Here is a 25,548-nt window from a genome sequence, read left to right as displayed (position 1 = left end):
TGGAGGTGATGGAGGAGTTGGTAGCATCGTAAGGCCGAAGGGGCTGTGCTGGATGTCCACAGGGACATGCGTGCCCAGGTCTTGCCAGGCGTTGCAGGGGGGTCTGTCAGCACTGCACAGCTGCAGAGCTGGTGTGAGGACAGGAGCAGGGCTCTGCCCGTGGGCTGGCAGGGGCTCCGGCTTGCTACCTGCTGCTCAGCAACGGGCAAGTGCTGGGGATGGTCCCATCAAAATTATGTTGGAGGAGTTAACCCAGTGCTGTCTTCACTCAGCAGTTCCTGGACAGGCAGATGCTGGAGAGCTTGCAGTGGCTGCAACTTTGTCTCCTGCCCATTAGGCAGCTGACTGGTCTGAGCCAAAGCTCTCGATGGAGCCCTGTGGGCTGCCTGCAGTGGGGATGCTCTGCAAAGGCTGGTGCTTGCGGCATGGTGCTCCCTCTGCTGCAGTGACCGCTCCACCCCTGCTGCTCCCCTCTCTGCTCCCACAGCCCTCACCTGGGCGCCACACTCCTCGAAAAGAGGGTTTCTGGTGCTCTGGGTGCTCCAGGGACAGCATCCCCTGTCTTGGTGCCTGCCAGCTGCCCAGCCACCAAGCCATGGGCTGACACATTCCCCAAAGGCTCTGCAGTGCTGCTGGGTAGTTGGGGATGCGCTGCTGGAGCAATGCAGAGACCACCAAGGAAGCCGATGATTTTTCAGCAGTGAGCATCTCCTTTTCCATCAGCAGAGGATTAAGCAGTGAGGAAAGAGCACAGAGGTGGCAAGGCCAGGATTTGTCCTGGAGAGATGTCCAGGGATGGGCTGAGAACCCTGTCCCTGCTGTCCCCCCTCTGTGAGCACAGGCTCTGGTGCTGGCTGCCCAGCTGAGTGTGGTTGGGAAGGGAGGAGCTTCCCCCCATTAGCAGTTTGGCAGCCCAGAGAGGGGCAGCTTTCTTCCACAGCTCCTTTTCTTTGTTTTTTTTCCAAAAGAGGGGGAAAAAAATAAAAATAACAAAAATCACAGATCATTTGAAATGGGCTGTCCCCTGCCAGCCTCCTTTGGCTGGAGTGGGCAGCCTGACAGGCAGGAGCAGTGTTGAGGGCTGTAGATGGGCAGCATCTGCCACGTTGGGTCATGCTGCTGGCGTTGGGCTTTATTGCCAAGAGTGAACTGCAAAACCCAAGTAATTCTGTAAGGATTTAATAGTGGGAGAGAGCACGATGTGGGGATCCCTCTGCCTGCCTTGGCTGTGGCACAGGCTAGTAGAGGCCAGAAAATCTGCCTTGGTGGCTGGGGTGGGCAGCGCTCAGCATGGCCCCTCCAGCCAAGCCTGTGGGGTGGCAAGGGGGATGCCATCCACCCAGCTGGGCAGCTCAGGGGTCCACCACCAGCTGCAGCTCCTGGGGCCATTCTGCAGTGCATGTGTGAGCTGTGGGTGTTGGCATGATGCTCAGAATGAGGCATGGCTGATCTGCATCTCACAGGATGCTGCAACCAGAGCCTGTGGGAGAGGATGTGAACTCTGGTCCCTCTTGCACCCTGCAAGCCAGCGGTGCAGGATATGGCCCACATTCCCTGGCAGCCACCTAGCATCCTCTGGCCCTGTGCTGTGGCTGCTGGGAGAGGAGCCCAGCTGAGCCCTGCATTTGGTCCTTGCTTTTCCCTCCGTAACAGACAGGCCAGACCCAGAGCTGAGTTTCTTGGGGGTGAGGCCAGAATAACTGCCATTTGCCAGTGGGGATACTTGGGTAGCATAGTTGGTGGGATTTGGAGGGGATCCAGCCTCCAGCTCAGCAAAGCCACTGTGCCCATGGCCAGTGGGATGCTGCTGGGGCTATGGGAAAGCAGTGCCGGACCCAGGAGCTTCAGGGCCTCATCCTAGTGAGCTCCTGCCTATTGCAAAATGTCCCCATGAGGTATTTTTGCTGCTGCTCCTTTCTCCTGCACTGGTGGGAGCTGTTTTGAACTGCATTTGGATAACTTGGGGACTGCAGCTACTGTCACAGCTGAAAGGTCTCTCCAGCTCTTCCCCGCCCCCTCTGCTCAGCAGCTGTGCAGTGACAGGGGTGTCCAAGCTGTGTGTGACAGCCGGGGCTGCTGACAGGCGTGAACACTCCTGTTGCCCACAGCAGAGCTCATAAGAGGCCAAGGAAGGTCTGAACCCTGATTTCAACCTCCTCCTTCCAAAGCTCAGCTCCTTCTGCCATATCCCACAATATTTCACTCCTGCCGACAAGTGGCAGGGGATTGCTATGGGTAAGGCACCGCAAAGTAATTGCCTCCCTGCCCCACTCCCAGGATGCTGCATCAGTAGATGTGGGGTGGGAAGGTGTGCATGGGTAAAGGGCCAGATACAGGTGTGTTGCCCATCTCTTACCAGCCCCCCAGCATGGGCAATGCCACAGTTGTGCTGCTTCCAGCAGGGCTGCCAGCACCATTTACTCTCTTTGCTCTCACCCCAGGGAGGAGCTGCTTCCCTCGCCCCGGGAGGATGGAGGTCCTGCAGCTCCTGCGTCTGCTCCTCACCACCGCCATGCTGGGCCTCTCCCAGACAGTGAACCCCTTCGTAGCCCAGCAGACCCCTCCAGACCCTTGTTATGATGAGAATGGTGCTCCTCGCCGCTGCATCCCTGAATTCGTCAACGCTGCCTTTGGGAAGGAGGTTCAAGCCTCCAGCACGTGTGGGAAGCCCCCAACGCGACACTGCAATGCCTCAGACCCCCGCCGAGCCCACCCACCTGCCTACCTGACCGACCTCAACACCGCCTCCAACATGACGTGTTGGCGCTCAGAGACCCTTCACCACTCGCCCCAGAACGTCACCCTCACCCTGTCCCTCGGCAAGAAGTTTGAGGTGGTCTATGTCAGCCTCCAGTTCTGCTCACCCCGGCCAGAGTCCACCGCCATCCTCAAGTCCATGGACTATGGCAAGACCTGGGTGCCCTACCAGTACTACTCCTCCCAGTGCCGCAAGATCTATGGCAAGCCCAGCAAAGCCACTGTCACGAAGCAGAATGAGCAGGAGGCCCTCTGCACCGATGGCCTCACCGACCTCTACCCCCTCACTGGTGGGCTGATCGCCTTCAGCACCCTCGACGGGCGACCTTCTGCCCAGGACTTTGACAGCAGCCCCGTGCTCCAGGACTGGGTGACAGCCACCGACATCCGTGTGGTCTTCAGTCGCCCGCATCTCTTTCGTGACCTGGGTGGTCGGGATGCTGGCGAGGAGGAGGGGGGCACTGGCTCGACCCCCTATTACTACGCAGTGGGGGAGCTGCAGGTTGGTGGGCGCTGCAAGTGCAACGGGCACGCTGCACGCTGCGTGAAGGACAAGGAGCAGAAGCTGGTGTGTGACTGTAAGCACAACACTGAGGGTCCCGAGTGTGACCGCTGCAAGCCCTTCCACTATGACCGGCCCTGGCAGCGGGCCAGTGCCCGGGAGGCCAACGAGTGTTTGGGTAAGTGACCTTTTTGTTTTCCTGGGGCTGAAACACCCAAATGGGTCATTGCGAGAGGGAGTGATGGGTGCTGAGCCAAAGCAATGGACCATGTTTGTCCAGAGATACTGGGAGCATCTCCCTCACTGGAGGGTTGGGAGAGGCTCCAGCATCTGCCCTGTCTCTGCTGCAGGTGCCTCTCTGGAGGTGCAGTGGTTTGCCCATGAGCCAAAGCACTAAAACCCTCCAAAAATCACTGGTGCCTTCCATCTCATCAGCAACCTCGCTGTGGGATGCGGGATGCCCAGCTAGAGGTGTTTCCCTTGGGCAGCAAACCAGATGTCCCTGGGCTGGAAGTGGGAATCGTGGTGGTTCCCTGCAATATGTGTTTTGGAGCAGGGATCAGGCAGCAAAATCTGGCAGAGATTAAGGAAATACTTGAGATACCCTGATTCAACATTTTATCATTCACATTCGGTCTGGCATGGTGCTTTGTGTGGTGGTTTTCACTTGTCTGTCCTTGCAAAGGTTTCCATGAGTTAAATATCCTGTTGTTGAAACAATACATTTCCAAAACATCAAACTGGCGTTGCTTGGCTGTCCTGCCCATGAATCTTTGTGGGATTTTGGTGGAGGTTTTCGCCTTTTCACCTGATTTGGGATGGGGCTGGGGATGCCAGAGCCCCATGAAGGTCTGGGAAAGGGAGTAACAGACTCTTGCTGCTCCTGGACTAGAGTCTGAGTCCTCGGGGTGGCAGGAGGATCAAGACAAGGGGAAGCCATACCATTAATCAGTCATTGAGCTGCTCAGCGGATGTACCAGAGGTCAGAGGGACTTGTTGGTATTTGTGATCGATGTCTTGTTGAGATCCCAGCTATCGGCTTAAATATATATATGCTACAGTGGATTTCTTCTAAGAATGGCTAAAAAGGCAGCGGATTCAAAGGAATTGCTAGAGCCGATGCTTTAAACCACTTCACACCCTGTGAGAATGTGCCAGCCCTTGTGTTTTCCCACTTGTCTCAGAAAGATGAGTTTTGGAGCATCCTGCACTCTGCCAGAGGCTGCTGCCAGCTCTGGCTGGTAGGTCACCCCATGGAAACCCCCTGGGACAAAAGGAGGGCCCCAACCCCATGGCTGACACCCCTGTGGCGCCCCACGCCACATCTGCCTCGCCACTGAATCCTCCGGTAAAGCAGTGTGATGGCAGCAGAGGTGGCTCTGCTGGCACAAAAAGGGTGAATCCAGAGGAGGCTCATTTTTGGGGAGCATCCACAGATCTCTTGTCTGTCTGTACATCTTGTCCATTGCAGGGTGAGGATCCCACTCTGCAGGACCGTGCTCCTGAGCATCCCTGCCCCCAGCCGCATCACCCCTTTTGGCAGACAGGCCTGAAAAGATAAATGAGAGAGAGGAGGCGGGAGCACGGCACGGTCCCTTCAAGATCCCCCTGACAAGCCCCCAGCACAAAGACCCTTCACCGAGCTGCATGTGAAAGTAGTTTTTCCTGTTGATTCGCTCCCCTTCTTTCTCCCTTTCCTCTCGCAGGCTTTGTGCCCTCTCTGAAGGGACCTGAAAGAGCTTCTCCATCACCCGCCTCCAAAGGGCTTAGCGGCTGAAAGCTGGATAAGCTCCTCGAGCCTTCCCTTCTGTGCTTTTTAACAATGACATCTCCCCAGCCAGCAGGAACAGACGCAGCAATTAGCACCAATTAAAAGGAGAGGCCGCCCGGGAAGTTCCCTTTGCTCAGCCTGGGGACTGTGGGGTTTCGAACTCTGTCCTGTGGCCGGGCATTTGTGATGCTGGCTTGTGGTGGTGGATGGTTGCGTTTGGCCAGGGAGGAGTGAGGAGGAGGAGGGTGGATGGATGCACGAGCTTGGCAGCCCAGTGCCAGCTGAGGGGCAGGGTTGGGAGGCTGCAGCATCCCAAAAGTGTATCCAGATGGAGTCATGGGACTGGTACAGCTCCAGGTCATGTTGGGATGTCACCTCTTGGCTCTGTGCTCCCCTGCCCCCTGCATGGGGTTTTGTCCCCTCACAGTGCATGGAAGTCTCTACCTGCTCCGGCGTGGGGGCAGATTGATGTTCTGCACCATGTCACAGTGCTGGGACATCCATTCATGTAGCTCGAGCTGAGATCAAACTTTTCTTATTTCACAAGAACTTCTGCCTCTGGCTGGTGTGGGGAGAGGCAAAGGTGAAACATCTGAGTGATGCCTGAGCATCAGCATGGGGTGTGACCCCACCACCGCTGCTGTAGGGTGGCTGTGGCACTCATGGGGACATCACTGTGCTGTGGTGTTATGGAGGTCAGTGTGACTTGGGCAAGCAGGCAGGTTTGGGGATGTTGCAGCCAGGCCGGTGATGGTGGATTTGCCATGCTGCTGGCTTGGCAAGAGGGCACAGTGCCAGCCCTGTGCCGTGGGGTGCATGGCCCCGTGCCTGATGGTTAGAGCACAGTGCCATTGGTCCACGGGCACTGAAGGCTCTCCCAATATCCCAAAAGGAACTTGCCCTGCCAATATGGGGATACTCTGTGTACCCTCAAGCGTGCCCTGCCTGAAACAGGGGAAAGAGAAGGGCAGGAAAGAGAGAAATGTGTATCTATCCATTTGGCACTCCAGCTTTTAGCCCGAGTCAGGCTCAGTGATGGATAATCCTGGCAGAGTGGCCAGTAGGAGCAGGATTGCCGAAATCCTGAGCCTCGCTAGGTGATGGATCATTTTTATTCTTGCAGACTCACGTCACCTCCTTCCCACCACTGCTGCCGATTCCTGCTTGCACACGTGGAGCTGCTCAGGGCAGTCCAGTCACCCCCTCAGCAGGCTGTCCCCAAAACACCCGGCCTAGGGAAGGGGGGGAAGCGGATTAGCACAGAGCAGCCACTGGAAGTAATTGATGCACTCGCTGGTAATGCGGGAGCTCTTGTTCCCTTTGTGGCTGCCACGGCGGGAGCGCTCCCCGGAGCACCGGGATAATGCACGGGGCTCACTTTGATCCAGGGGGCTCGGCAGGGAAGGGGCTGCTCTCTCCTGGGAAGACCTCGCTGGCTGCTGCTCCCTCTGCTTTAGGCTGGGGAGCTGCCGCCGTCAATCCAGGATGCCAGTGCCCGAAAACACTGATCCCTGGAGTGGTGATGGGATCTAGAGGATGCTTCCCCTGTGCTTCCCCTGTGTCCTCTGCCCCTTCCTGTACCTGTGTGCTTTCTTTTTCTCAGTGTTTCCCATGCAAAAATTCTCTCCAAAATCCCTCAGTGAGCTGGCCTGGGCTGTTTTACCCCCTGGGGCAGGATCTGTGCTGCTGATGGACTGCTGGCAGTTGCATCTGCTGCTCCTTCCCTTGCTGCATCCCCCCCAACGCGATGTTCCTTGCCCCTTCCCCAGCAGATGTGCTGCAAACCAGGGGGTTCTCAGCAGCACAAGCCATGGTCCTTCCCCAGAGAAGGCAGAGCAGTTTGCGGTAGGTCATGGCTTTCAGAGGTGTGCAAGCAGGCAGCATCCCCCTGCCTGGGCACCTGCTCCCCATCAGGTGCAGCGTCCCAGCAGATCTGGGGTGCAAGGGGGAAGCAGCCACTGTGGTGAAGGGGATTAATCTTGTGTGACTCTCCTGAGTCCTGCTCCTCACAGAATGGGGCTGGAGTGGCTCAGCCTTCTCCCTTGCACCCCTGTTCTCAGTTCGCAGCCCCTTGGGGAGGTCTCAGCTTCTGTTTCCCCTCCTGCTCCTTGGTGGTGGAGGTGTGAGCTCCAGCCCCTCCGAACACCTTCCCCATGACGGAGGTGCTGTGTGGGTGGGAGGGAAGGGGCTTTTCTGGTCTCAGTTTCCATCCCCGGGGCGGAGGTGCAGCCCCCTCCTGCCTTGCTGTCCCAGCCGGGCGCTCCTCCAGCCAAAGCAGGGGCGTAGCTCAAATCGGCTGCGGGTTGGCAGCAGTGGCTGGTCTAGGGTTTCGCTGAGCCGGCTGCCTTTGCTAATTATTCCCAGGGAACTTGTAGGGGTGGTGAGTCCCCCTCCTGCCCTCCAGGCTCCATCGCCTGCCACACGTGTGCCGTGCTGCACAATGCTGTCTGTCCCATGCCAGGGTCCCTGCCCCAAGCCCCCTCGTGCCGTCACCCCAGGATCCTCCATCCGCAGCAGCCCAGAGGGGGCCGGGGGGGCCGAGGCCTGGGCAAGGGTTCAAACACCATCAAAAAGGGGACAGAATGTTGCTCCATTGCAAGGTGTCAATGTTTAATTAGTCTATTATTGCAAATTATTAGATCTTGTGATTGTTTAATTGATCATATGATTGTTTAATTGGGCATACTGTACATGGGCGGAAGCGAGCTACCACGTAATTAGCCCCAAACTGTGCAATTAAATTCTTATTAATACCCCAAACAGCAGGGAACATTCAAGCCTTTAATTAGTGATTAACGGGAGACAGACAGAGCTTGCAACTGAGTCAGTGCTAAGGAACAGTGCAAGTATTTAGCTGGGTAAGACAGGGGACCCGTCTGCCCCGATTAGTGCCGGATGGCTGCGCCAGGGGGGTGAGGGGACAGTCACATGTGCTGGTGTGACCCTGTCCCCAAGCAGGGGACAGCCACCATCCCAGCATGGCCAAACCCAGCCAGGTCCCCATGTCAGCTGGACAGGATCCTGCCAAAATCTTGGCTTGGCTCCTGCTGAGCCACAGGCAGTTTGCTGACACCAGCCCAGGCTGTGCAGCAAGTGGAGGTTTTTCCCCAAAAGCCAACTTCTGGGAGGATCTGCAGCATGTTCCCAGGGCCCCATCCCTGGAGACACTCAGGTCCAGGCTCTGAGCAACCTGATCTAGTTGAAGATGTCCCTGCTCATTGCAGGGAGTTGGACTAGATGACCTTTGAAGGTCCCTTCCAACCCAAACTATTCTATGATTCTATGATTCTATGAATGTGGCCCCAGGGCTGATGGGGACATGCCAGCCGGGAGGGTCCACAGCCCACAGTAGGGTTGGTGATGTCACGAAGGGCCCTGGCCAGTTACTCTCTCACCAATTAAACTGGAGGCAGAGAGGGACCTGTGCCGAGGGCAGCGAATCATTTACCTGACCTTTCTCCTCCACTGCCCATCACCTTCCCTCTGGGCAGCTGTCCCCTCTCCATCCCCAGAGGATGCCAGGAGCTTGTGGGGGCAGCCCCGAGCATTCCTGGCAGGACAGCAAAGTTGCCTTTTGGGGTGGTGCAGCTGGCCATTCAGTGATGCAAGGGACTAATGAGGCCTGTCTACTCCCCTAAAAATTGCTCCTTTCCTGCAGTTGCATGTGGCTGCCTCAGTTCAGTGGCAAAAAACACCCCAGCTGGTCCCTGTTCCTTTATCTCGTGAGGGCAAGAATAGCCTGGGTGTCGGGCTACTACACTACATCTCTCCTGGCCCTGACAAAGCCTGGATGAGCATCGGCATCCCTGGCACAGCAGCGTCCCCAGCACAGCAGCATCCTTGGTTGCCTGGGACTACAGGCAGTATTTGCTGCTCTCCCTCCAGGTGCCGCATGCCAGCACCTCACCCCTGGTCAGAATTGGCCTCAAAAGTCCCTATTTTTCACAGGCACCAGGAAAAGAAAAAAACCAGCTCCAAAGGCACCTACTTCCATGTGGAGTGTTATTTTGATGCCTGCCATGTGATTTTTACACTAATCTCATAACGCGGGGGAGCTCCAGGGGGAGCTGAGGTTTGAGCGCGTGGTGCCGGCAGCACCAAGGCCGGCACCAGCCTTTCACTCAGCTCATTTAAGCCTCCGAAAAAGACCCTTTTTCAGAGCTGGGGTTTGCTCCAGCTTTCTTCCCCCAGCGTCTCTGAAGCCGGAGCGGCTGAGGCAGGCAAAGGAGCGTTTGATCTGCCTGGGCTGAAGCTCCCACCAGCGCTGCTGGCCGAGGGGGAGGCAACTTCACACGACCGCCAACCCAGGGCTAAGCAGTTAAATCTGGGCTGACACGTTAATGAATTTCACAGTATGCCTGGAAAAACTCTCACCCAACCTCATTTTACCGGTGTGGGGAGGGGGCCGGGGCTGGGGGAGGAGGGCGACACGTTTTGCCGAAGGAAATCTTGTTCCCATTATCTTTTTGCAAGAGTGTTTAGCAGGAACTGGCATTGCTTTGCTCTTTTATCTCGCACACGTGGAATCGGGCGGGGGGGCTGCGCGGTTCCTGTGACTAATGAAAAAATAGAGTGTGCGTGTGTTTGCAGGAGCATGCACGTGTGTGTGCGAATGTGCAAGCGGCTGTGCATGCATATTCATGCAAGCATATGTATGCACACACGTAAGCATGTGTATGAATGTGCATGCTTGCACATGGGAGCACACATGCTTGTGTGCATTTTTGTGAACGCACATGCACAGATATTTGTGTGTGCATAGGTGTAATGGTATGTCTGTTTCTGTGCACATCTGTGTGTGTGCATGTGCCATGTATGCATGTATAATAGTATGTAGATATTTAGGTGCACTTTTGTGGGTAAGCATGTGCACGTGTACATGCTTTTGTGTATGCTTGTGCACATGTGTGCATGTGCATGCAGGGCTTCTTTCTGTGTGGGCACATGCACACAGGGTAGGCCGTAAATAGAAGAGGCTCCGTTGCTGACACTGAGGATGACACCCAGTGAGGCAGCAGGGACAATGCTGGTCCTGCTGAAAAGCTTGCCAGGCTCTGGCACCAGAGCCAGCTGCTGGGAAAGGGGCAGGGGGATGGGGAAAGGGCAGGGGGATGAGGAAAGGGCAGGGGGAACGGTGGGTCTGCAGGTGCCCGGCTGGTGCTGCCGGACCCCCCGGCTGCACCCCTCCATCTCACTCTTGTCTGCCCTCAGCCGAGCCGTGCCCCGTCCCTACATGTCCCCTTTCTCCTCTGCCCTGACCTCCCAGCACCAGCCCTGTGGAACGGCGGATACTGCACATCTGGACGGCACGTTGGAGCCAGCTGTGCCGTGCCCTGCCTGACCGGCTCCCCCGGCACAGGCAGCCCCGGCCTCCAGCAGCAGCGGGGCAGCTCCAGCCCACCCAGCGGGGTTTGGAGGTTTCAACTCCAGCCTTCACCTTCTCCCCTTCCCTCACAGCCTGCAACTGCAACCTGCATGCTCGGCGTTGCCGCTTCAACATGGAGCTGTACAAGCTCTCGGGCAGGAAGAGCGGCGGCGTCTGCCTCAACTGCCGGCACAACACGGCGGGGCGGCACTGCCACTACTGCAAGGAGGGCTTCTACCGAGACCTCAGCAAGTCCATCACCGACCGCAAGGCCTGCAAAGGTAAGCTGAGGTGTCTCCATGCGGGCAGCAGAGGTGATACAGTCTCTCTTGGTCTCCTTACTCTTCCCTCCTTTGGACATCCCTCTGCTCTCTTGGAGCCCAGCTACTCCCTCCAGCAACTGCAGGTCACCTTCAGCCTCCATCACCCTGGTCACCTCTGCCACCCCAAGGGCACCAGGCAGGGACATTGCTTCAAGCCCAGCATCTACTGAGTGAGTAGGCTCCCAGGAGCCCCATCCACCCTGAGAGGGTCCTGGTGTGGCTGCAGTTATGGTCTCCACAATCAGTGTTTGGATCAGTGCTGGGCAGGTGCTGGAGAAGGCACATGACTAAATGTGCTGGAAACCTGTCTCTTACACTGATGTTGTCTGGGCCATAGACATGCTTGAAGGCATTCAAGGTGCTTCACACAATGACCCTTGGTGGCTTCTCTGCCTTGGAGAGCTGGGGATGCTGATGGAGGTTTCCATCTCCTTGCTGGGCTGTGGCACAGGACCCCACAGCATGTTTCAGCTATGGGGTGACCCTTGGGACCTGTTGGAGGATGCTGAGCACCATGGCTCCTGGTGCCTGTGTGCAGGGTGGCTTGTCCCTGAGCTGACTAGGAGCCTCAAGCCACAGCTTGACCTTGTAAGGTCCCTAGCCTGTGCCCAATGTCATGGGACCTGCACCTCTCCCTCCTCTGGCTTCTGGCCAAGCAAGACTGGTTTCTCTTATCTCTCCCTGCTCAGCCACCTCTGTGGAGCCTTTTTCCTCTGTGAAGCCTCAAAACAATAGTTTCACCAAAGAAGCTGAGAAAAGAAAACACCTTGCCTGTCCCCAACGACTGGCAGGATCCAGGCTGAAATGCTAGAGTGGGCAGAACGTCGGTCATGGCTGCTCTGAGACAGGGAGTTCATCCCTGATCCCCTTTTTTTCCAGCTTAGATTGCAACTACCTCCCCAAAGAGAGTATAGTGTCCTTGTCCGCTGTGTTGTGCAGCCACGTTGGCACTGGGCACCTTCGCTGCTGTGAGGACATGATCCTGGCATGTTCACGTAGGGCCTATAGCAACTGCTGAAGCTGGTTTCAGACCATTAACATTGTGGCCATGGACCTGAATTGAAGGATTTGGCTCTTGGGGTTTCCCTCTTGGGTGCATTAGTGTTGTTTGTTGGTATGGCTCATTTGGGATGTAGTAGGTAAAATCCCTCTGTTGCCCATGCTGCGTGAGCTGTCTCTGCCTCTCCCCACCCTTGTTCCCATGGGAGCAGTGGAGAGGACAGAGCAAAGGGAGAAACTTCCCACGTTTGACGGACACTGCAGCAGTGATGGGAGCGTTGGCAGGGGGAGCCCTGCCCAGAGCCAGCTCATTAGCAAGTGGCGAGCTAATCATTTTTAATAAGCGGAGCAGCTGACTTGACAGGTCCCATCTCAGCAGCCCATATCCCAGGGGGCCACGTGTTGCTTCCCAGCCCCATGGCCTTGGCCAAGCCTTGTCACAGCGATGGCGATGGGCATGGCAGCCCCCCCGGCAGCAGCAAGGGTTTCCTGTTGATGGGGCTTGTGTCAGGTGGCAGCCAGGTTCCAAGGCCATGCTGGGTGCCAGCATCCTCGAGATGACACTAAGAGGCACTTGGAGAGGAGGATGCAGGAAAAGGCATGCATCCCAAAGGTCTATAGCACAGTGTCCTGGGTTGTGTCCCATTCCTCGGAGGGATTCTGGCTCTGATTGAGGCAAGGGAGGAATGGCAGCATCCCCCAGTCCCTGCTGCAGCACCGCCGGACTGGGGCAGCTGCAGCAAAAGTCCTTCTTCTGAGAGGATTTTCCTCAAGCTCACAGGCAGCCCTGGCTCAGTCTGAATGGCAACAGGGCTTGTGAGTGCAGCAAGTCCTTGCAAACAAACCTCCTTCCCTGTGCCGAGCCACAGGCAGGTCTCTGCCAGGCCAGTGCAGGGGGTGCCACTGCCGGGGGGCTGGCAGGGTTTGTCCGTGGTTTGGAAATGCTGCAAAGGTTCAGCCCAGCCAGATGAACATGTGCACAAGGGCTGTCCCCCGCTACGGTGCATATGTTGAGGAGGATCTGGCAGTAAAGGCGGTACCCTGGGTCTTGGGAAGCCAGTTCCTGGCTCTGCCTCAAGGAACTGAGTTAATAATAAAATCCCTGATGCTTCTGCTCCTTTGGCCACTCCTCCTTCAGTAAAGCAGAATGTGTTACCATCCCTCTCTTGTACTTATCCAGTGGTGGATCCATTGGATTGGGAGCTCCTTGGAGCAGGACCAGCACCAGGGAGCCTGCCCGGTGCCATGAGTGGGAGCCAGTGCTGCCAGAGATAAACACATGGAGATGTGACAAGACAGTTTGGGCTTGGTTTCCCCAAAGATGTGTCCTGTACCTGCAGTTCAGATGCCTGTGCTCTTGCAAGAAAAAGAAAAAGATAAGGAAAAGCAAGGCTCATGACAGCAGATCTTGAAAACAGGTGTGGAGCAAGCTGCTGTGAACTGACATCTGCGGCTTTGAATGGGGGTCTTTGCATCTACCGCAGTGCTGGTCCAGGGCAGAAGCTGAGCCTGCTACTAAATATCCAACCATGGTTTGTCAGGGGATGCAATGTCTTTGAATAGGCACAAAAACATGGACTGCAGATTACACAAGCCTGCATCTGCTGCTGGCAACTTGGCGGAGCTCTCAGCCACCGGCCGGTGAGGGAGGCGAGCTCTTCCCTGCGGCCGCCAGCAGCCAGCGTCACCGCTGGATGCTGCGAGACGGAAAAGCTGGGAGGATGGAAAAGGCAGAACAACCTACAGGATTAATTCAATGGTGGTAATTGAAAAGTCAAATAAAGAATGGCTGTGCATTAATCCCTGTAATTTAAACAAAGCTGTAAACCCCCAGCTTTCTCCAATGAAAACTGGTGAAGCAGTAGCAGCTAAGCCTTAAGACGCAAAAATACCCTCAATATTAGGTGCAAGACATGCTTTCTGGCAAGCACAACTCGATGAGTTAAGCTCCAAGTTAGTGACTTAATCCACTGTTCGAGCACTGTGGGCCAGATCCTAGCAACGGGAGGGCTGTGAGCAGCCGGGCTCTGTGTGTGCAGCAGGCGCGGAGCTGCTCTGTGTCCCCACAGCCCCTGTGCTGGGATGGGGTCCCTTAGCCAGCCCCTTTCTGCGGGACATGTCAGGATGAGGAGGGATGGAGATGCTATAGTTGGAGTGGAGGGATGTGGCTGTGCTGGGATGTGGGACCAGCTAGGTAAGCATGGTGTTGCCTGGGATGCTCTTCCTATCAAAGCAGGAAGGAGCAGCGGGTTTTTGTGGGACTGTGGGAAATCCCATCATGGCGGGGTGAGGAGCTGGAGACTGGTCTGGCGGAGACCGAGCTCATCTCCCAAAGACATCTATCAGTTGTGGATGTATATGAGCAAAGCTGCCTTAATTACCAATCCAGATAAAACATCAAAAGTGATTGAAAGCCGCCTTCCACTGCATGAAGAGAGATCCGCTTGGATGAACTGAGTCCTGATTGTGCTGACATTTATGTCCATCCTTAGACTTCTCACCAGGAATACACTGCTCGGACCCAAGAGATTATCCACAACGTGTGAAGCTGAGCACTTGTATAAATCTTTGCTGGAAGCGTGCCTCTGGCCATACATTTTTTAAGGCACGGACTGTCTAGTGCTGTGTGTGCAGAGCAGGAGCGATGGCTGCAGGGAACTCTCCCTGCACAGTCCTGTCTCTTGGGCTTTTGGCAGAACTCGTGCGCAGCTGCTGTAGGGTGGGTGGGACTTTTCTGGCTGGAGATGGGTGCTGTGGGCCTGGGAGTGCTCTGAGAAGCAGTGGTGGGGTGAGAGCCTCTCATTCAGGGCAGGACTGGGGCGATGCTGGTGGCACAGGGCTGCTTTTCCCAGCTCAGGTGGTGATGCAGATGGGTGATGCTTCATGCCCAGCCCACCAACAGAAACCCAAGCTTTTGCTAGTGGAAAAGAGACACAGCAATGGATGTTTTCCAAGAAGTGTACCTGCCAGCTCATCAAAGGCACCTGCTTCCTCCAAGTGCTGCAGGACACAGCTGGGCCCGTGCAGAAGAGCCCTGAAGAGCAGGCACAGGGAGACCATCAAGATGGGTCTGAAGCACCTGAAATGTCCCAGAACATGGTGGTTCAATAGAGGCTGGTAAGCCCGGTGTTCTCCTCCAGACAAGGCAGTGGTACTGTTCCCATGGGTCATCCAGGGCTGGCCAAGCACCGGACCATCGCTGCCAGCTTTGCTTCTCAGAGTCCAGGGCTGAACCATGCCTTGATCTCATGACCTTCCAGGGTCCCCGGTGACCTGACGGTGGGTGTTTGCAGGAGAGCCGGCAAAGCCGGGCTTGCTGGGGAGAACTGGCTGCCCTGGCAGGAGACAGGCCTGTTGTGGCTGAAGAAAGACCCTGTGTTTCTGACGGCCGCGCACCATGCCAAGGCTCCCTCGCTCCCTGCCATTTGTTATCACAGCTGAGCCCCCAAAATATCCTTGTCAGAAAGACGTTCACTTCCAGTTCCAGCCAAGATCTGACAAGGATGAAGCATCTGGTCCCCATTAGAGGCTGCTCACTCTGGTTTCTGGCCATGTGGGAGGGGGTCTGAGGAGCAGCACTGTGGTGCTCCCACCAGTCCCATCTGGTGAAAATTAGGGAAATGATAACATCGGGGGTCTGTGGGGGTGGGCAGGGGGAGATGTTTCTATTTTGCTTTGGAATCACGTTCAACTCTTACACTGATGGAGACCGAGATAACCTCCTCCAGCTCAGAGCCAGCCCAGCCCCGGGCAGGCAGGTGGGAAGGTCCTCTTCTGAGTGAGTGTCTCCTTCCCACGTCCCTCTGTGTAAACAGCCCTTGGTGGGTCCGTCATGCAGTGTGGTGTGATGGAAAGCCACTTTGGGTCTGTTCTGAGGGTGAAGACCCAACTTTCACCCACATCAGGTGTGGCTTGTCCCTGGGGAGGCTGTGGTAGAAAGGCATGGGGACATGGCTTTGGCCGGGGTCTCCAGAAGGCGGTATGGGTGCTGAGACTCGTGAGCTTGGGAAGCATTGAGAAAACTCATTTCAGACTATTCTAAAACTAAGACAAGGCCAAAGTTTGTGTAGAAGCTGAGTGTTGGTTCAGCCCCATGGACTGGAAAGCTCAGAGGTGGGGGAGCAAGTGGAGAAAATGCCTTTTACTGCTGTGACAGTAGCATCACCCCAGGGTTGAGGTGCAGGAAGAGCAGACCCAGGTGTGTGTCTGTCCCCTTTCTGGCCCTGCAGTGCCCCCAAACCCACCCTGGCCATGAGCAAGGGTTTGCCTGTGAGACCCACTCCCTTTGCTTGCACAGGACACGGCTGGCAGCAGGCATGGGGCTGCCCATGGAAATCCCTCCTCCTGCACACATGCTGGGCTGGCCCTGGAGCAGCTGCCTGCAAAACAGGCAGGAAGAAACTGTTCTCCTGGTGTCCAGACCTTAAATGCCAGCTGGCAGCTGCCTGCCTGTGGGGTCCCCAGAGGCTTATCCTGAACATCCCTGGCCAAGCTCTTCATCTGCTGGTGGCACATGAGGGGCTGTGATCCAGACCCATGGGTCTTGGCTGTGCTGGCCCTAGCAGCTGCTTTCAATCAGTGCTCTGGAAGGACCAACCTCCTCCTCACCTCTCCAAGGGTGGCACATTGGGTTGAGTTTGGGGTTTGCATTGTACGTCACGTCTCATGTAACCTCTTCTCTCTCACCCACCCAGCCTGCGACTGCCACCCCGTTGGCGCAGCTGGCAAGACCTGCAACCAGACGACGGGGCAGTGCCCGTGTAAGGATGGTGTGACTGGCCTCACCTGCAACCGCTGCGCCAAGGGCTACCAGCAGAGCCGCTCGCCGGTGGCCCCCTGCATCAGTGAGTACCACTGTGCCCTGCCTGGGGCTGGGGGACCCCCACTGATACCAGAGAATGTTCTCCTAGGGCTGGCTTGGAGTGGCTGGGAGGCTGAGCTGAGGGGCTGCCAACCCATTTGGTTGTCCTCCAGGAGATGGACAAGGCAGGATGGTGGGTTGCCATCTGGGGGCCCCCCTAGCCTGGGAGGCTCTGAAAGATGCATTGGGTTAGTGCTTCCAGCTGACTGAAACAGCTCTGCTGGATGTGTCTTCATCTGCAGCAAGGTGCCTCCCTCACCCAGCTGAGGCCTGAGCATGGTCAGGTCTGGGGCAAAGACAGATCCTGTGATCAGCATAGAAATGTATTTATTGCAGTGGGTCTGAATTTGACCCAATTGACAGAGGAACAACTTCATGCTCTGCAGCATCCTTTGGTGCTGCCAGAGCAGTGGCAGTGGGGGTGAGCTGACAGGGCTGGCTCCTCTCCTCCTGTTGTTCCCCAGGTTTGGGGTTAGGACAGAATTTCCCCCAGATTTTGTCTTCAGGAGCCCTGAGAAAGTGTTGGTTTTGCTCACGCTTATCCCTGTGCCATGCAGCCTGGAGTACGCTCAGATCAGCCAAGCATCTGCCTGATGCCCAAACCGAGCTCGGCTCAGCAGAGCATTCATAGAACCACAGAATGCCGTGAGTTGGAAGGGACCCACAAGGATCATCGAGTTCGACTCCTTCAGGGACCATGTGTCCCTGAAGCATATCCTCCACAGCAGTGACTTAGGGCTCTTGGATGTTGCAGCATCTCCCAGTTTAATAAACTCAGTTTGGGCATCTCTGGGTCTGTTTAATGGCCTGTGATATTCAGGTCAGAATATCCATCCTTAGCGAGCTGCTGAAGGTGAACGCCAAATCCCCTCTGCACCTCACTTGCCCAGGTGTCACCCCCAAAGCTAGGGATTCTTTTCCTTAAGACATCTCTCCTTTTCTCTTTCAGAGATCCCTGCCATCAACCCCACCTCCCTGGTCACCAGCACGGAGGCACCTGCAGGTAAGTGCTCCATTTGCCAGGGCAAGCCCATGGCCTCAGCCCTGCCTGCTGCCAGGGAGGGAGCTGGGAACACCAGATTTTGGAAAAAGGAAAAAAAAAACGGGTAGGGAAAGGGGGATTTGGATGGTTTTATTGCAAACAGAGAGTGCCACATGGAGCAGAGTTAATCAAGGTGACTCCCCTCCAGTGCTTTATAAATAGGAACACTCTTAGAGTGATGTCTGATATTTTCAGCCGCGTAAAAATAAATGGCACTCGCTGGAGACTTGGGTGTTTACTTTGTTTTAGCAGAGCAGGTCTGCCTTAAACTGCCTCTAGTTTTATCTGTGGGTTTGTTGTTTTAAGATTTCTGGCTTCTAGGTCGAATATATTTAATGTAAAGTAGCTTGCCTCTGCCCAGAGCCTGCGCTGGGGGAGCAGGGGACACAGCTGGGGTCCTGCTGCCCCCATCCTTGGGGCAAATCAGAGATGCAGAGATGAGGCAGGCAATCCTGCCCTGCCCAAGTCTACTTGGGGCACCCTGCCTTCAGTCTGCTTGTGCTACAGTCAGGGCCGCCCACGGCCATGCACCCTTCCTGTGCCCTGATGCCCCTCTGCCTGCATCCCTCTGCCCCAGGAGCCCGCAGGCTCCCCCGTGAGCAGGGAACTCCCTGACGGGGTTCTCAGCCCCTCAATGCCCCATGGTCCTGCCAGCCTAGGCCGTGTCAGAGCCCCTTCTCCCACACTTTCCCACCTCCCTCCCTGTTTCTGGCAGCAGGTGCCGGGCTGCAGGAACAGGGGGACATTGTTTGGGGCCACTGTGCTCAGGTGCTGGGCTTCCCCCCCTCTCCCCATCCTCCTCTCTGCTAGGGTCCTGTCCACGAGTGCTGACATTTCCATCCTCTGCATCGTTCTTCCCAGTTTTCTCCTGCCTTCCCAACAATCTGCAGCCTTTGAGGTCCAGCTTTGGTCTCTCTGCCTGAGTGCCCGACTGGCTTGGCAGCGAAACATCCTGGGTCCACTTCTTGTAATTTTTATTATTATCTTAAAATATTTTTCATTTAGTGGAAAAAAAAAATAAATCCTTGTTCCCTGTTAGCAAAGTTAACAAAACTTGTGGAGGGCAAAACAGAGCTTTAAAGTAATTCAAAGTCAGCAGTAAAAGATTTGCAGCCATAACACCTAATTAAGTTACATCTCTCTTAAAACAAAATGTTCCTTTTTTTTTTTCAAGGCGAAGTAAACCAGATGTGCAAACTCAACGCCTCTTGCACATGCTCTCCCCGCAGAGACAGGGGATGCCCATGTTGGGCCAGTGGCTCACGAGGGATGCAGCTGTGTCTGGAATGGGGCTGTAGCACATCCCAGGGGATGATGCAGCAGTGTCTGAGACAAAGCTATAGCACGTCCCAGGGATGCATCCGTGTCTGGGATGGGGCTGTCATGTCTCCCAGGGACACAGCAGTGTCCGGGATGAGGCTGTAGCACATCCCAATAATGCAACAGGTGGGGCACATTCAGCACTATGGCTGAGTGCTTCAGTGCACTCAGCAGCCACCCCGCATGGGGGGACCCTGTGCCCCCATCTGCAGGCACCACCACTGTCCCGGGGGCAGCGGAGCTGAGAATCAGGGCTCACCCCGCTCTGACAAGAATTACCTTCATGCTGCGCTGCTTCTATCAATGACAAATTTGGAACAGGCGGCACAAAGTCCCAAATAAAAAGGAGCTGGGCAGAAAGGAGAGCAGCAGACCCCAGGGCAAGTTTGTGCTCCTGGGCTTCTTTCTTTCCCCTTTTCTCCTCCTCCCCTTGGCACAGGGTGCTGTTATTCCCGTCTTCCCCCAGACTCTCGTCTCCATCCCCAGTGATTGCTGTGGCAACCCGCAAACAAAGACAACTTCAGGAACTGCTGGCTCTCTCCCGGGACATGGGGCCAAGCCAGAGACAGAACCTGCAAAAGGCAGAGAAAAGAAGAAAGATGGGCTTAGAAAAAACATGCCATTTGGAAAGAGACAAATTGAGATGTTCAAAGGAAGATGGCAGGGGGAAAGAAAGGAGGAGAACAGGGCTACTTCGGGCAATTGTTGGGATCAAAGTCTTTGGGGAGAAGGAAAGAGGCATTCCCTACCCTCCCTCTTCTTGAGATGCAAATCTGGGTCTTTAGAAATGCACAGAAAAAAGCCTCCTTGAGGACATGAGCCTCTCCTGAGATCTGGGGAACAGCAGGGAGGGATGCTGTGTGGGGTGGAGGACAGCCTGGTGACCTCCCCGGCTGTGCTGGAGCAGGGATGCTCAGGCTGCAGGACCAACCTGGCAGAGCAGAGCTGCTTCCCTCACCCACCTGCTCCCCTCAACCTGAGTCCCCTTCCCCGTTGCTGGGACACTGGTGAGGTGCAGGTCTCTGGAGAGGCTGCCACATGAAGATGATGCCCACCACCCTGGTCCCTGAGAGCTGAGTCAGCTCTAAGGATCACAGCCCCTTTGGTCTGGGGTCAGATCTACACTTGGGTCTCTTCCCTGCGGGGATGATGGTGGGTTTGGTGCTGACGCCTCTCTTCCCTGCGTTGCCCAGGTTTGCAGGGCCACAGATGTTCTGGTTGACTGTCTTTGGCCACAGCTCTTGTCTGCTCGCCCTGGTGGCATCACCACCTCGCCTGTATGTGTCCCATCCATTTCCTTCGGCATACTGGAGGAGGGTCCCCAGACTCTTTCCACCACTCCTGTGCTGATTTATCCTGCAGGACACTGTAACCATAAGCACAGGAAGGGACCCAGCCTTGGTTTCTCTTCCCAGCTGATGTGTTTGTGTCAGAGTTTGAGCCCCCAGCCTCTGTCAACTGCCGGGGGGGTAGCTGGGCTTGCCAGACCCCCATCCCCAGCAGCAGCCCAGGCTCTGGCTCGTGAGCCTTCTGGAGGGCACTTGGGGCACGGAGTACCCACCACCCTCTGCCAGGCTGGGTCTTGCTGCTCTCCTCCCCACTTGGTTCCCCTTTCCCTTATGGTGGGACGAGACCCCATGCGTGGTGCTTTGCTTCAAGCCCCTCAGTGCTCAACCCTCTGTTCCTCCTCTGCAGACTGCGACTCCTACTGCAAGCCAGCCAAGGGCAACTACAAGATTAACATGAAGAAGTACTGCAAGAAGGACTATGGTAAGGACCTCTTCCCTCCCTGGGCCATGCTGGGCTTTGCCACAGAGGCAGCTGAGGGCCGGCTGCAGGCTGGCCATGGGTGGGGGAGATGCAGGTGTCCCAGGGGATGGGGAGCACCCAGCATGGAGAGGGGTCCCCAAATCAGAGCCCTCCCAAAGGTGCAATGAATGAAGCAGGTGGGACTGCTGTGGACTGACAGTTCACGTCACAAAAGCTTCCTTTGGAGAGCAAGGCAAAGCATCCCCCATCACCGTGCCTCCCCCTCTTTTCCCTCAGTGGTCCAGGTGAACATCCTGGAAATGGAGACAGTGGCCAACTGGGCCAAGTTCACCATCAACATCCTCTCTGTCTACAAGTGTCGTGATGAGCGGGTGAAGCGTGGTGACAACTTCTTGTGGATCCATCTGAAAGACCTGTCCTGCAAATGCCCCAAGATCCAGATCAGCAAGAAGTACTTGGTCATGGGGATCAGTGAAAACTCCACTGACCGGCCAGGACTGATGGCCGACAAGAACAGCCTGGTCATCCAGTGGCGGGACGCCTGGACACGTCGCCTTCGGAAACTGCAGCGGCGGGAGAAGAAGGGAAAGTGTGTGAAGCCCTGAGGGGTTTCCGCCCATCCCACCCCACCCTGTGCTCAGCCCCAGCCCAGCTGTGCGCTGCCAGACTGCACCCAGAGACTCTGTACATATATATAGTGTGAACGGACTCTTCTGTCTATAGTGTATATTTTGGCAATGGTTTCCCTTTGAGTGTGCGTGTGCACACATGGATGTGTCCGGGGGTCTTTTTCTCTAAGTGTGTATTAAAAATAATGCAGTAATGACAAACCTTGAGTGAGGAGCAAAGCGGAGCAGGATCCCATGGGTCACTGTCCGCCTGAAGGAGCTTGAAGGGCATTGATGTCCTGCTGTGGGCATGCTGTTCATAGTGCTCATTTTTGAGGCTTTCCTTCTCCCGTTAACAAAGTCTTCTTCAGCCCGGTGTTGACATCTGAGTTGATAGATCTCCCTTCTCCAGCATCCAGGGCCTGCCTCTTCCTCAGTCTCTGAAAATGTGCTGCTGTCAGACCTCTCTCTGCCCTTCTCCTTGCCCAGCAGCAACGGGAGGCTTAGAGTCTTCTGTCCTTCATGCTAGCGTGCGTATGGGCAGGCTGAGTGGACACCATCCAGTGCTGCAGAGAGACCAGCCCCAGGAGCTCCACCAGGAAGAACAAGTGAACTTTTGCAAGGCCTGATTCTCTGCTGACCTCAGGCTTAATGGACTAGTGCTGCTGGCTGGGGCAGGACCCATGCAATGCTGCAGTGCCGTGGGGAAGAGTCAGGCCCTGGCGGTGGGTTGGTGGCCACTACCAGGGAAAGCTATGTCCACCAGGGAGAAGGGGACAGACTTCAAAATCCCCTGGCTGTTATCTATCCTGCTGCATAGTCCAGGCAACCCAGCAGGAAAGACCTGGAGACACCCATTTCCACCCCTCCCCATAAGGCAGGCTGACCAGAGCCATTGTGTATCATCACCCATCCACCCAGGTCTATGTCTCTATATTCTCAGCTGGTACCAATTGACATAATTCCACCTGTTTCTGTTGAGCTGACATGAGGTGACACATTGGTGTGCATCCTTCAGAGCTGGCCTGACTGTGTGCTCTCCTGGGAAGTATTGTTGTGGCCAAGGCTGTCCAAGGAGATGCACAGGGCAGAGGGGGCAGGAAGAGGGAGAAGCTTTCATTGACCCACCTCTAGTCTTTTATGTCTTCTTCACTATGCATTAGTCTCCAGTTCAAATAGACATCAGTATCTTCCCATGTTGAGATTGTAGAGGTCTTGGCATAATGAATACGAGTAGAAATAATAGGTGCTCTCACAATAGATATTCCTTTCCCTACAAACCTTGCCTTGCTTATTGAATGGCTCAGCAAGGTATTGTAGCCTACAGCACAGTCTTCCAGTGCTTTAGGATGATGCTTTACCCTTTGGAGCCCATGGCACCTTGTGTGGACTCTCCATCCCATGGATGGTCTGGTGCTTCTGGGCTCCAGCATCCCAGGGTGGTGCTGGGGCCTGCAGCTGAAGAGACTGCCAGAGCACTGTTGGGGTGCAGGACAGGGGAGTTTGGGGAGTGAGGATCTAGGCGCTGTGTGGACATGCAGGTGCCATAGTCAGGGAGCTCAGTGCATTGGTGAAGCTGTTGGAGATGCTGAAGTGGCTTTTCAGAGATGCGAGGAGCCTGCAGTGCCATCTCTCCAGGTCCCATGGATGTTTGGCTGCCTGCACAGGGCATGGGCAGAGCTGGGGGGAGGCCAGAAGCTGAGGGGCAAAGGGTGTATGGGAACACTTGGGCTTAGATGAGCTGGTCCTATGCCACACTCCTGGCATAGACCCCCCCACTTCCCTCCTCCAGCTGAGCTAAGGGGACCCTCCCATCCCTGGTTCCTCTTGTTCTGGTTGTCATAGGCTGTCAGCCTCGCCATGAGATGGCCCTTGAGGTACGTGGGCCAGCCAGCCCTCCTCTTCCTCCGATGCCTGCTTGCACCCAGGAGACCAGGGAGCAGAGCTGTTACCATTGCCCCAGGCTCATTCCAATCCCATGCACCCAACAGTCATGATGCAAGAGTCAGTGATGGAACAACCTTTCATTATGCATGGCCAGGACTCCCATCAGGGTCATCCCCGCAGCCCCAGGGGCTGCTCGGCATCACACTATGGGGTGTGGGGGTTCACTGGCCCCTCTTTTCAGCAGCCACAGCTCACAAAAGAGCAGGGCAGCATCACTGCTCTGTGGGCATGGACGCTTATCAGTGCAGGGCTACAGAAGCCATGTGCTTTCTCCAAGCAAGTACAGCCTTCAGGAGAGGTACGATGTGTCTGCACTCCCCAAAAACTGCTCTGCACAGCCTGCTGGGGCAGGAGGCTCCTTCCAGGGTTTCCTCTGGCACCTGATTTCTCCTCCCTTGAAGTGGGGCACCTCAAACTCTTTGAGGATGCTGGTGGTTGCATTTCTTTATTTACCCTCCCAGCTGGCCCTTCACTGTTGTTTCAGCTCTGCCAGCTGGGACTGCTGGTGAGGAGGGGTGGCTCCCAGCTGGCACCCCAGTGCACTTGTGTGCCCCACTGGGGCAGATCAGAGAAATGGGGGCAGGACCACCACATACTCCATGGGCTGCCGCTGAGGAAAGGAGCTCTCCCACTCTGGCTGGGCATGTCCTAAAATCCTGGCCAAAGGACTGGAGCAGGCCACTCTGCACCTTCACCAAGGCTGCTAGCTGCAAGAGGTTTTCCTGACTTCCCCTGCTTGTGTCACCCCAAAGTCTGAAGCAAGAACTCATCTTTCTTCTTGCTGTCCCTCTGCCTGGCACAGGCCTCTGGAAACCCCCAGACGCAGGTTCTGCTGTTGCAGGGACACCGGGGCTGCATCACCCGGAGCTGGTGCCGGGGTGTGAGCACATTGCTGGAGGCACCACGGGGTTGCACAGAGATGCTGCCCTGCAGGTCACGAGGGCTGCAAAACCAGGGGCTGCTGTGCCATCCTCACAGGGATGCTGCAGAGTTGGCCCTTCCTTGCATGGACCCTGTGTTGCACAGCCCTGCTGTTCTAGCTCTTCTGTCTGCATTTCACCAAAGTCGGGGACCAAACGCAGCCGGAGGCTTCTCCAGGTGCAAGGGGAACCATCCCAGACAGGGAACTCAGCCTGCCAAGCTGTGCTCAGCGCCTGTTGCAGCGGGTTTTTTTGGGAGAAGCAATACTGCTCAGGGGATTTAGACATGGAGCTGCTCCCATATGCGTATTTAAATCCCCACATGCATCTCTTTGCCTTTTCAACTTCTTTTTCTCTTTGCTTTATAATTTAAACATATGACTGGACAGGACAGATCCAGGATGCTGGTGCGATCCTTTGCGAGTCACCCAGTGCAGATTGGGGGATGGGCTCTGCTGTGCTTCTTGGGGTGCTGGGACATGTGTCACGTAAATACCATCCCAGGGGTGCTCATGCAGAGGGACCCTGGCCCTGCAATGTGGTGGCATCTGTGAAATATGTAAAAAGAAAAGCCAGTGAATGTTGTGGACCATAGTGTAACATATATGATATGTACGTTTGGGGGTTTTATTATTATTTTATTATTATTATTTTTAATAACATGAGTCTAATAAGTACCAAGCACCTAATTCTGCATCTTCTTTGCATGCACATGAGGTTTGTGTGTGGGCTGGGAAGCCGGGGGCTTTGCCAAGGGGGTTCTCCCTCCCATCACCCCCAGCTCTGCAGGTCAGGGCTCTGGGTGTGCTATGGAGCCAGCTCTGAGCACCCCCAGGTACACCAGGTACACCGATGGCTCATGGCCCATCCTGGCCCCCAGGGTTGGCTCTGTGGTTGTCCACCTGTCTGGGTATAACAGGGACAATAGACCCCAGAGAGCTCTTCTGCCTCACCAAGACTGGGTTACCAGGCTCCAGCCGTCTGCTTTCTACACACTGGACTCATCAGGCAAGTGGGGGGGCTCTCCCCAACCCCTCACCCACCTCCACTTCTCTGGCAGCTCAAGCATCTGGAGCAACCCAAACCTGGAGGACTCCACAGTCACAGGGGTTAAATAGCTGGAAAAACTCTTCCACTTTCCCATCATGACTCTCCAAGAGCTGTAACTGAAAAAAACCATAACATTAATGATATTACTAGCTGTTTATTTTATTTAAGTATTGTTTTTATATCCTCATTAATGGCTTATGTAATTATTTCATTGCTGTTCATAATGCTAATATTTAAACAAAGCCACAGTTAAAAGAAAGAGCAATCAAGCCAAACTTCCAGTAGACTTAATTGCTTTCCAAGCAAATTTAAC

The 25,548-nt window shown here is 55.5% G+C and overlaps 1 protein-coding gene across 1 annotated transcript; it reads left to right on the top strand.

Moving 5' to 3' along the window:
- Window positions 1-2,470: 2,470 nt before the first annotated feature.
- NTN3 (netrin 3) lies at window positions 2,471-21,315 on the top strand (the record flags this gene model as incomplete). Its single annotated transcript, XM_080354250.1, has 6 exons — window positions 2,471-3,437; window positions 10,488-10,676; window positions 16,412-16,561; window positions 17,528-17,581; window positions 20,636-20,710; window positions 20,987-21,315. The coding sequence occupies 6 exons, from the start codon at window positions 2,471-2,473 to the stop codon at window positions 21,313-21,315; spliced, it is 1,764 nt and encodes a 587-aa protein (XP_080210376.1).
- Between the last annotated feature and the right edge of the window lie 4,233 nt (window positions 21,316-25,548).

This window comes from Nesoenas mayeri (assembly GCF_963082525.1).
Source record: "Nesoenas mayeri genome assembly, chromosome: 15".
Taxonomy (NCBI): Eukaryota; Metazoa; Chordata; class Aves; order Columbiformes; family Columbidae; genus Nesoenas; species Nesoenas mayeri.
The sequence above is the reverse complement of the archived record's forward strand: the minus strand, read 5'-3'. Positions and strand labels throughout refer to the sequence as shown.